This window comes from Symphalangus syndactylus, chromosome 12, assembly GCF_028878055.3.
Source record: "Symphalangus syndactylus isolate Jambi chromosome 12, NHGRI_mSymSyn1-v2.1_pri, whole genome shotgun sequence".
Lineage (NCBI taxonomy): Eukaryota > Metazoa > Chordata > Mammalia > Primates > Hylobatidae > Symphalangus > Symphalangus syndactylus.
In genome coordinates, this window is record NC_072441.2 from 79,580,127 (window position 1) to 79,592,236 (window position 12,110).

The window sequence follows — 12,110 nt, forward strand, 5'->3', positions numbered from 1 at the left end:
CGGTAATTTCAGATTAGAAATCAATTTAGAGAAATGAACCCCATGTTTACAATGATTGTGCCACAGATTTAAACTTCAGTAGTGCATTAGTAAACTGTTCACATTTAGATCTTCACCTTGAGATTTGACAGCTATTTCTTGAAAAAATCTCAGTGCCTTGTATAAATAAATTGGTCTTCCATGTGCCTTAGCACACACTTAACACTAGGAAAAGGTGGGTCACTAAACTTTGCCTCCGCAAAATTTTCTTTTTGGCTCACTTCAGTTAGAAATGCTGATTTCTTCGGCCAGGAGCGGTGGCTTACACCTGTAATCCCAGCACTTTGGGAGGTCGAGGTGGGAGGATCACCTGAGGTCGGGAGTTCGAGACCAGCCTGGCTCACAGGGAGAAACCCTATCTCTACTAAAAATACAAAATTAGCCGGGCGTGGTGGCGCATGCCTATAATCCCAGCTGCTTGAGAAGGCTGAGGCAGGAGAATCGCTTGAACCTGGGAGGCGGAAGTGAGCCGAGATCGCGCCATTGCACTCCAGCCTGGGCAACAAGAGCAAAACTCCATCTCAAAAAACAACAAAAAAAAAGAAATGCTGATTTCTTCAAATACATATTTTTCTTTTTTTTATTATTATACTTTAGGTTTTAGGGTACATATGCACAATGTGCAGGTTTGTTACATATGTATCCATGTGCCATGTTGGTTTGCTGCACCCCAAATGCATATTTTTCTTAGAGACAGGGTCTTGCTATGTTGCTCAGGCTGGAGTGCAGTGGCTATTCACAATCTCGATCCTGTTACTGATCAGCATGGGAGTCCTGACCTGCTCTATTTCTGACCTGGGCCAGTTCACCCCTCCCTTAGGCAACCTGATGGTCCCCTATACCCAGGAGGTCACCATATTGATGCCGAACTTAGAGCGGACACCCAGTTGGCATAGCGGACTGCAGCCCAGAACTCCTGGGCTCAAGACACCCTCCCGCCTTAGCCTCCTAACTAGCTGAGACTATAGGCTCATGCCAGGGTGCCAGGACATTTTGGAAGTTTTGATCTAAAAGGCAAACCTACCACTCTAAAGTTCAGACTTGGAACAGGGCAGGTGCAGGTCACAAAAGGGCCAAAAGGGGCCGCTGTGGCACTGTTCCTATGGCTATTCTTCCCAGGGGAAAGTCGCACTAGCTTTTCTTTACTCTGCTTTTGTTTTAGACCTGGGCAGGAAGGTAGTCCCTGGCAGAATAATCTGTGTAGTCACCTCAGGTTGGCTGGAGTTGGGCTGAGTTCCCCTTTCTTTCTCTTTTTTTTTGAGACAGAGTCTTGTTCTGTCGCCCAGGCTAGATTGCAGTGGCACGATCTCAGCTCACTGCAACCTCCGCCTCCTGGGTTCAAGCGATTCTCCTGCCTCAGCCTCCCAAGTAGCTGAGATTACAGGCGCCTGTCACTGCGCCCAGCTAATTTTTGTATTTTTAGTAGAGATAGGGTTTCACCATCTTGGCCAGGCTGATCTTGAACTCCTGACTTCGTGATCCACCCACCTCGGCCTCCCAAAGTGCTGGGATTACAGCCACTGTGCCTGGCCTCTCCTTCTCTTCTCTTACCTGCAGTTGCTTCAACACCTGAAAGGCCAGAAGCTCTTGCCGAAGGTCATCCCCACACTTGACAATGACTGATAGCAGCCGCCAATTGGGGAGATGGCCGTAGGGGGAGCCCTCTCTGATCCGCCTGTGAAGAGAGAAGTAAAGGGTGTGAAAGGTTGATGCCAGGGTGAGGACAAGAGACATGGCTTCCACAAAAAATCCCAAGCAAACGCCCCATAGGGCAAGGACCCAGATGGCCTGGAAGTCTGACAGATTTTTTTGGAGGCCGATGGACAATAAAGTTGGTGCAGTGAGCACTTGCAACTGCCTCTGAGCTTTGAGAGGGGTTCAGAGACCCACACCCAACTCACCGTACTTTCTCCTGCCAGGGCTCTTTGAGAGCAACTGCAGAAGGATCTTCTGGGTCTCGTTTGAAGGCTGTCGGGGTATGAGCCAGCTGTTCCGAAAGGCGCCGGCTGGCAGGAAGAAAATACATCATTTGCTTGGAGGAGCTACCCCCAAGCCCCATGCCCAGTCTATACTGACATTTCCTGCACTGTGTCCTGGATTCTGGACACACAAAGATAGGAACCCAGGCTGAAAGGGACTCATGGAAGAAAACATAACCAATGACACCTTTTTGCTAACTTAGTGATTGTAATCATGTTAAAATTAAGATTACCAGGCCCTCCATATTCCTCTACCAAGGCTGATTCAGAATGGGTATGTCTCTAGAATTTGCATTTTTCTTTTTTTTTTTTTTTTTTTTTTGAGATAGAGTCTCGCTCTGTCTCCCAGGCTGGAGTGCGGTGGCAAGATCTCGGCTCACTGCAAGCTCTGCCTCCTGGGTCCATGCCATTCTCCTACCTCAGCCTCCTGAGTAGCTGGGACTATAGGCGCCCACCACCACACCCAGTTAATTTTTTTTTTTTTTGTATTTTTTTAGTAGAGATGGGGTTTCACCGTGTTAGTCAGGATGGTCTCGATCTCCTGACCTTGTGATCCACCCGCCTCGGCCTCCCAAAGTGCTGGGATTACAGGCTTGAGCCACTGCGCCTGGCATAGAATCTGCATTTTCAACAAGTCCTCCTTCCTCCCCCTGGATTCTGACACAGTCGCTTTCAGACCCCACTTTGAGACACACTGCTCAAACTCCTTCCTCTGGTGCTTTCTTGTTTTTTCTTTTTCTTTTTTCGAGACGGAGTCTCGTTCTGTCGCCCAGGCTGGAGTGCAGTGGCGTGATCTCGGCTCACTGCAAGCTCCGCCTCCCGGGTTCACATCATTCTCCTGCCTCAGCCTCCCGAGTAGCTGGGACTACAGGCATCCACCACCATGCCCAGCTAATTTTTTTGTATTTTTAATAGAGACGGAGTTTCACCGTGTTAGCCAGGATGGTCTAGATCTCCTGACCTCGTGATCTGCCCACCTCGGCCTCCCAAAGTGATGGGGTTACAGGTGTGAGCCACTGTGCCCGGCCCCTCTGGTGCTTTCATCCCTTTGGAGTCCTTTTAAAATTTAATTTCCTTCTTTGGTAGCCCAGGTAATTTCTCAACCTACACCTTCATTGCCTCAAGTTTGGTGGCCCCAAACAAGGACAGAATGAAAGAGGAGGGAAAGACACAGGCCAACAATAGATGATTGAGATGGAGAGGAAGGTAACAAAGAGATGGGAAGTTCCTGAAAGAGGGATGAAAAATGAGGGGCAATGTGATCTGGCCATACCGGATGTCCCCTGCTGCAATGAACACAGGCTCCTTGCTCTCCTGGCTGGTGATGCTGTCCACAGAGAACTGGGAGATGTTGTCACAGCTGTTGGTATGCACTTCGGGGAGCTGGAGAAAGCAGGGGAGTGCTGGTCGGAAGTGCTAAAGTATAGGTCTCCCGTCTTTCCCCTCCTGCTTGCTTGCTATCACTGCAGCATGCTCATCCCTCTCTTTCAAACTCTGCTTACATACCATGTTGGTTACTGGGACCCCAGGCTGCCCAGAGCAGCATTTCTCAACATGTGAACTACCTGCAAGAGAATTACCCAGAATGCAGATTCCCAGGCCCCACCATCAATCTGAATTAGAATTACTGGGAATGGGATCTGAAAGTCTGAATTTTTAACAAGTTCTCCAGAAGACTTCCAATGCACTAAAGTTTGCAAACCACTGCCATGACCATCACAGGAGCTCAAAATTTCAGCCTCACTGACAGTCCCCCAAGGATAGGGATGCGTTCTCCCCTAGGGTCCAAAGCAGACCCTCTGCAGACTAGCTTCTGACAGTTTCTTCAATCTAAGTCATTCAGTCTTATCTTCTCATCTCTCTCCAAATACAGAATATTCTACCAGACCCCAAGGCCCATGTCAAGTTTCTTCTCTCCTTTATACCAGAGCGTTTCTTCTCAACTCCATTTGTCACCTAGTACACACTGCTTTATTGTATATCTAAATTTTTTTTTCTTGTCTAATTTCTCCAACTGGACTATAAGCTCAAAGACAGAGATTCTGTCTTTTGGCAAAGTGAAACCTGGCTGTTTTTTTTTTTTTTAGACGGAATTTTGTTCCTGTTGCCCAAGCTGGAGTGCAATGGTGTGATCTCGGCTCACTGCGACCTCCGCCTCCCAGGTTCAAGGGATTCTCCTGCCTCAGCCTTCTGAGTAGCTGGGATTACAGGTGCGCGCCACCATGCCTGGCTAATTTTTTGTATTTTTAGTAGGAACAGGGTTTCACCATGTTAGCCAGGCTGGTCTTGAACTCCTGACCTCAGGTGATCCGCCCAACTCAGCCTCCCAAAGTGCTGGGATTGCAGGCGTGAGCCACCACACCCGGCCCTGGCTGTGTTTTTGTTTTGTTTTGTTTTAAGACAGGGTCTCACTCTGTCGCCCAGGCTGGAGTGCAGTGCTGTGATCTCAGCTCCCTGCAGCCTCCGCCTCCCAGGTTCAAGTGATTCTTGTGCTTCAAGAATCACTCGCCTCCCGAGTAGCTGGGATTACAGGCATGCTCTACCACACCTGGCTTTTTTTTTTTTTTTTCTTTTGAGATGGAATTTTGCTTGTCACCCAGGCTGAAGTGCAGTGGCGTGATCTTGGTTCACTGCAACCTCCGCCTCCCGGGTTCAAGCAATTCTACTGCCTCAGCCTCCCGATTAGCTGGGATTACAGGCACATGCCACCATGCCCGGCTAATTTTTGTATTTTTAGTGGAGACGGGGTTTCACCATGTTGGCCAGACTGGTCTCGAACTCCTGACCTCAGGTGATCTGCTCGCCTTGTCCTTCCAAAGTGCTGGGATTACAGGCGCGTACCACCTCACCCGGCGTAATTTTTCTAGTTTTAGTAGAGATGGAGTTTCACCTTGTTGGCTAGGCTGGTCTCGAAATCGTGACTTCAAGCAATCCATCAACCTCGGCCTCCCAAAGTGTTGGGATTACAGGTGTGAGCCACTGCGTCTGGCCAGCTGTGTTAATAGCTCTACATAAAATTCTGCTCTGGCTCTTCATGCCCCAGAATAAAGTTCAAGTTTCTTTCCCCAGCTTACAGGGTCCTTCCTATAGTCTGGTCCATGCCCACATATCCAGTCTTATTCTTCACCCCTTCTTACCTCACACCTGCACATCACAGCCAGACACTAAATTTCTTTCAATTCCTATAATGACCCAAGCTCCCTCTTGTCTTCTGGCCTTTGCACACAGTGTTCCCTCTGTCCAGCACTCTTTGTCCAGCTAATTCCTACCCATGCTTCCAGCCTCAGCTGAGAGATTACTTCCTCCAGGAAATCTCTTGTGATGCCCGCCCCAAGTCTGTTGCTCCTATAATGTCCTATCCTTTCCCCCATGACTTGACTCTCACCACACTACAACTACTTGCTTACTGGCCTTGTTCTCTTTCCAGTTAGGTCATAAATCCCTTGTAGGCAGGGGCCAAGTCTTGTTCACTAGCACACAACACTCAGGTCTGGCACATAGAAGGCCCTCAATAAATATTTCTTGAATGAATTAATGTATGACTTCTCATCCTCTGCTATTCTATGACAACTTTATATAGGTGTTCAATAAATATTTTCATTAAATTTCCCTCACTCCCCTTGGCCTAGAAGTTCCTCTTTACATTTAAATCTGAATTCCTTCACCTGGAAAACGAGCTCCTGAATCTATTCCAGACTAGAGTTGTTCAGAGCTTTCCCCCTCTTACCCCTCACTACCTTCACCACTCATTTGGGTACTTGCCTTACCCTGCCTTGGGATATGCTGTCTTGTTTCCAATATAGTGAAAGCTCCTGTGACCCAGCATTACCTCCTTGAAGCTTCCTCACCTCCACTTGCAGCTCGCCTATGTCATCCACTGACCAGGCCTCATCATCGTTGTCATAGTTGGGCACAGTGCTGAAGCTGCCAGCTCGCTGCTCATGGGTAATACCACATTCGGGCAAGTTCTCTACGGACCTCGTACTCCGAATTCGGTTCTCGGGGATCCGGGCAGGAACACTGGTGGTGTCAAAGTTTTCACATTCAAGGACTTCCACATAAATCAGGTAAGGAGCCTAGGGGAAGAGTGAGACAGTATTTGCAACTTACTTCCACCACTAACCCCCAAATCTCAACTCTGTTAGCAAGGTTCTTCCTGCTGTCCTTTCTCCTAGCTCCAGCCTTCATCCAATAGTCCTCTGAAATTATGAACACTGTATTTAGGGCAGATACTTGTCCTATGATCACCTATGTAAAGAATTTGGGTGAGAGAATGCATAAGTCTTCAAAATGTTTCAACTGAGCTCCAAAATGTACAGATGATGCACTTGGACCAAACCACTCTAGACTATCAATTACAGGCTCTAAGGGAGGCCTAGATGCCTCTGTGGGCTTGTCCTGACGACAGGGCCCAAGGAGCTACAGTGGACAAAAAGACTGGGACAAAGCTGGGCACTGTCCCAAGGAGCGTCCCAAACTTCAATATTTCCTTTGAAAGAAGAATATGGGCTGGGCGCGGTGGCTCACGCCTGTAATCCCAGCACTTTGGGGGGCCGAGGCGGGTGGATCATGAGGTCAGGAGTTCAAGACCAGCCTGGCCAAGACGGTGAAACCCCGTCTCCATTAAAACTACAAAAATTAGCTGGGTGCGGTGGCAGGTACCTGTAATCCCAGCTACTCGGGAGGCTAAGGCAGGAGAATCGCTTGAACCTGGGCGGCAGAGGTTGCAGTAAGCCAAGATTGTGCCACTGCACTCCAACCTCGGCGAAAGAGTGAGACTCCATCTCAAAAAAAAAAAAAAAAAAAGAAGAATCTGAACCATGAATACTCATTCCAGTCAGCACACAAATTCAGCTAATTCCCTCCAGTGTGAATTGGGCATCCTTCTCTCCTTCTGTCTGCTCATTCTTATCAGAAAAGGTCTTATAAACAAAATATTTCTCTGTCCTTATGGTTGCTGTATCTGGAAAGCCCAAGAGTTATAGAAGGGCTGGAGAAAAGCTACCAAAATGACCATAAGGTGGGGTGAAGAGCAATTCTCCAAAGATACAGCAAGAAGGAAGCTAAAAAGATTAGGTTTCTTTGGTCCAGAAAAACAAAGCCCAAAAAGGGATATAGGGGGGCTCTCAAGATCACAATCGCACTGAGACAGTGCCATGGTTGACATATGCATCATGAACTATGAAGGGAGTCTATCTAGGATGTTGGTGGGGGCATCACTGGTCATACACACAAACCCTGAACAACCATGGGTGAAGAGTCACGTCCAGGGTAGGGGTTTGGGCCAGAACCCATCTACCTTGTCCTTGGAGTTGAGGACAACAGCCTGTGTGTGGGGTACACGGACCACGTGGTGGTCAAAGCCAGCAGTGGGCAGCCAGACTCGGGCAGGGAGCTTATGGTTGAGCAGGGAGAGCTCTGAGATCAGCCTCTGTGTTTTCTGCTCTTTGGTGGGGAGCGTGGCCAGCCGCTTGCCGATCGCCATCAGGGACTTGATGAATTCTCTCTCAGGAGCCAGTCGAACAGGCTACAGGGGTTTGGGGTAAGAAAAAAGATGGTGAAGAAACCATAGAATACAATGGCCTACCCACTCGGTCACTCCTGGCCATGCAGGCCGGGGATCCCAGTATCTGGAGAACTCCAGGAAAAGAGCTGCTTTTTAGTCTTAGTAGGAGCTTCCACCCACCCTTCACAATTTGAATTGAGAATAGCCAGCACATTCCTTCCCTATAGGCTATCCCTTGAGGGTAAGGGAGGCCATGAGTCCAGGTAACTGGGATGCACTCCTCTTCTCTTGGACTTGGGTTCCTTAAGGACTGTACCAAGGCTTCAGAGTGAGCAGGGGGACAACATCTGGATAGGTTAGCCAGGGCCACAGAGAGAAGAGCTGCTTACACCTGAATTGTTTCACCCTTTTCAAGAACAGGGTTGTCCTTCTCCCCATCTGGATCCCTGGGCTAGATCTCTGCCGAGGGGCTCTGCCAAGTCCCGCAAGGCTAGAGAAGGGAGCCCCACATCAACATTTCCACTTTCAGAGGGAAGATGCTCGTCACTCAAATTACTTCTGTTGATTTCCATGGTATCCCCGTCTGTCCCACAATCTCTTGCAAGGCGTCAATGCACATGCAGGGGATGGAAAGAGGATGAGCCGATGAGCAGACTTTGCATTAATCAAGGAGAAAGAAAAAGCAGATTGAAGGAGGTAGGTGGATGGAGAAAGCAACAGCTCCTTTTAGCCCTTGATGATGGCCCTGAAGGCCTGTCTCTTAGTGACTCCTCTTTGGGTCCTCTTCCCCTACCTCTCAGTGACTAGGTTCCCCATATTAATTCCCTGCTGTGAGTTTGGCTCCTTGTGCTGGGTAATTCAGTCATCCTCAGAAAGGGCAAAGTTGGTCTTGGAATTAAGGTGCAGGTGGGGAAAAGAGGGACTCAGCTAGACATGAAGAAGGGCTCTCTTCCCAGTCTAAGCCCTTCTACCGCAAGGGGCATTTTATCAAGATAGCCACCCAACTCCCCATCCCATCTCCCCTCAGCTGGATAAGAACAATCTCTCCTCCTCTTGTAGAAACAGCATTTGACTCACCGAGCCTTTCTCTCCCTTTCCGTGTGTCTTGCTTAGTTTCCGGATTGAGAGAATTTCTATCCTTGCTCCCTCGCACTCTAAAAGAGCTTCTTTTGAAAACTGGGGAGTATCAGGCCTACCTCTGCGTGTGCAACAGTGCCAGGATTCAAAGGAAAAGCTCATCCTGGCCTCTGCCTCTTGGGAGATGGTTCAGAGTGCCACACAGGGACTGAAAGAGGGTGTCTGAATCCTTCAGGAATGCTTTAGGTGACATTGTTGAAAAGAGAGAAAGAAAAGGAAAACAATGGAATTGGGTTTCTAAGGTCCCTGGAAATATCCTGGGGGTCTAATAGAGAAAGAAAATAAGAGGAAATTTGAAGACTCACTTCTTCCTTCATCTGAATCCACTCAGACGGCAACTGATCTCTGTCCCAAGGACCCTCTACCCCAACCAATTCATAATCATCTCAGATTAGAAAAGGCAGAATTCCTTCCCATTCTCAAATCAGCATTTGGGTTAGGGGCCCCTAAGTTACGTGAGCATGTTGGAAATGTGACCCCAGGCCTCAAGAGAGAGGCTCTGCCACATGGGAGGAGATAGGAGTCATGACTGAAAGGGGATTAGCACAGAACAGAGAAAACTGATTTGATAGACAAATCAAATAGAAAATATAAAAAAAATCATTCAAACTCCCAGAGGTCCTGCATTTCCTCTCACGTCTTTGCCCAGCAGCAAGGTCCAAGACCCTGTGGGACCAAAGGGTCAGGGGTTAGTCCAGAGGGAAAAAGAAAGGAGAGGGGATTAAGGAACATCCTGGGCAGTGAGCTGGGAAAAGGGAAGAACTCAGACCTGGAAAAAATGTGGTTGAAGTTAAAAAAGACAACCAGTTGTGGAGAGGCAAAACTTTCCTTCAGGCCAAGTCCTATTTATTTTTGGAGTCAGCTCACCAGCACAGGGCCTAGCATTTAGAAGATTATGAATAAATATTTGATAATCTGACGGCAGAAGCCATGGGGAAAGGGTTCTGGGTGGGAGAAACAGGATCCTGGGGGTTTCTGCCAGGCAGTTTTTGGCTCCAGTCCAGGAGTGAATTCTACCTCTCTCCCAGCTGTTTGCGCCAGACACTCAGGAGCTGGGGGCTGAGCAGCACTGTACTCCAGTTGTCTCTGAGAGAAGGATCAGCTGAGCTCATCTCAGCCTGGGCTCAGGATTTCCACCACAAAGGTCAGGAGGACTCCAGAAGATCTGGAAGGTCTGGGAGGGAGGAGCTGATCTCCCAGTAAGAAAAGGGGCATTTTAACTACAGCCTTGGCCTGGGGGCTCAGAAGACCTGGGGACGGAGAGGAAATGCGGCCACTGGGGGAGCCTGCCACCCCGTCCCAGCCTGGCCCCACTTACGGAACTGAATGAATTATCAATACTCTCGGTGCTGGAGGAGAGCTCCTGGGAAAGGGCCAGAGGGCAAAGGGAGAAGGAGGGGGTGGGAAGGGAGGGGAGAGAGACAAAGGTAAAGAATTTAGCTCCAACTTGGATCGTAACTGCTTCTCTAGTGAAGTTCTACCTTTCTGCTTTAATAAAAGAAAGTCAACTCAGAAATGCTACTTGCCCAGATGCTTGACCACTTGTGGGAGATGCTGGAAGGGCAGCTAAGACTTTAAGGTCAGAAGGACTGAAGAGACAAAGCAGCCTCTACTTTTCACCTTATTCCCTTCTATTCTCAACTGAATGGATCTTCCTTATAGGCCAAAGCTCTAAAGCTGGGTCCCTAGGGCAGTAACTGCACTGCCAAGCTTCCCTGCTCTTTTTTTTTACCCACTCACATGCTCTCAACCAAATCCTTCTCCATGGGGACCACCACAGGACTGAACTTAATAAGATGCATGGCTCCCATACTGGAAACCCCATGTTCCTCCAGCTTTTTGGAAACCTCAGGGAGGAAGAAAAGGTAAACTTGCAGTGGCAGGTATACCTCTTCTCTAGCCTCATTATCACCCTGGGAAGTTGAATCCCAACCTTGAACCTGTGTGACAAAGAGCATCCTAGACCAATGAGCCCAAAATCTCTGGGCTGGATGCTGACGGGAGTGAAGGATAAATCAATCTCTTATCTACCAAACCTCCTTAGGCTTCCTATCAGGCTATCCACATGACAATCAATATATTACAATTTTTGATATAAGTTGGGGAGTTAGCTATATCCATCTAGAAAGCTGACTAGCTGGATAGCAGCTGTCCTAGTCCCAGCCCAGAGGATTTATCTAAACATCACCCCATTCCTGTGTCATACGTGTCCGTGTGCAAAACAGGGGAAAGAGATGGTGTCAAACTCTCATTCAGCAGCTCTGAGGCAACACTCATGCACAGGGCTCTTCCTGGGTTCTGTCCAACATGGTCTACCAGGGCAGGGAACGGGGCAGCATGTGTGCACAAATCTAGGTTGGGGGGACGTTGAGGTGGCGGGGGGTTAGACTTAACAGACAAAGTCCTAAGAGCTCCCAGGGCAGGAGGGCAGTGGTCAGTGAGTTTCTACTCTGAAATCTGCTGAGTAGATTCAAGCATCCACTTGAACTCAATTCCATGGTTTCAGTTCTATTCTAGCTGGAGGTCCTATAGTCAGGTCCTTCCTTGAAGAATCTGGGGACTGGAGCACTTTGAGGGAGAAGCCACATTTGGAAACATGCCCCTAAGGCAACAACTCTTCCATTTTGGGTAGAAGGTGGTGGGAGAATTAAGGCAGTGAGGATGTCAGAGTCTATTATGACTTAGTGGTTCTATTTCTACCTATGAGCTGGTTGGAGAAGGAACAGCAGGCAGGATATTGGCTCCCTGAGCAACGCTCCAGCTGATTCTGTCACAGACAGGTCCTGTCTGACTCATTAACAGCCCTAGGGGAAGAGAGGTATATCATGACCTGCTCCTCTCCTCCTACTCCCTGGGCTTGAGTCACTCATACTGAGTCAGCTCCAGGGAGTAAAGATGAAGCAAGAAGCTGACATCACACTGTATCAAGCTAGAAGGCCTACTGGGGCTTCCAGTGTGACATGCGGCAGATTTCTCTGTACAAAGGTTGCAGTCCTGAAAAGACAAAGCTAATCTACTAACAGTGTCATTATGTGGGGTGGGGGGAGGGTGTGATACCTAAATCACTCTCTCCTCTTAGCTCCCCCATTCTATACCAAAATATTTGCCATTTGGTTACAAATGGGAGGACAAATGCCTGAGCAGAGTTCCCTGACTAGGCTGATAACATGGCTTTGAAGGGGCAGGCTTTGAGGAGCAGTGGTGGAAAATGTGAAAAATCAGCGCAAAGCCTTCTGACTGTGGGAGAGAGTGTAAAGGATCCCTCATAGTAAGAAAGAGAACACTGTGAGAGGTGAACAAAGAACAACTCTGCAGGGAGACCATGGGCAGGAAGAGAACTGTACATGCTGCCCCTGAGCCTCTTCTTTGAGGCCCGAACTCAACCTTGGGAGCCCCTCTACTGGTGGTAGGAGCATAGTATTAAACTCCGAACCTAAAAGAAAAGCAAG

General features: G+C 48.5%; 1 protein-coding gene across 11 annotated transcripts in view; it reads right to left on the reverse strand.

Annotated features, from left to right (window-relative positions):
* PI4KB (phosphatidylinositol 4-kinase beta) overlaps positions 1 to 12,110 on the reverse strand; it is a 37,263-nt gene that overhangs the window by 7,886 nt on the left and 17,267 nt on the right. For 6 of the 11 annotated variants that reach the window (XM_063626228.1, XM_063626227.1, XM_063626229.1 and 3 more), the window contains 6 exons: positions 9,980 to 10,024; positions 7,318 to 7,545; positions 5,867 to 6,094; positions 3,292 to 3,401; positions 1,941 to 2,045; positions 1,591 to 1,714 (listed from right to left, as the gene is read on the reverse strand). In XM_063626228.1, coding sequence (XP_063482298.1) covers positions 1,591 to 1,714; positions 1,941 to 2,045; positions 3,292 to 3,401; positions 5,867 to 6,094; positions 7,318 to 7,545; positions 9,980 to 10,024 — 840 coding nt within the window. The remainder of the gene's footprint in view (positions 1 to 1,590; positions 1,715 to 1,940; positions 2,046 to 3,291; positions 3,402 to 5,866; positions 6,095 to 7,317; positions 7,546 to 9,979; positions 10,025 to 12,110) is intronic. The other 5 variants (XM_063626232.1, XM_063626231.1, XM_063626235.1 and 2 more) reach the window with 1 other exon arrangement.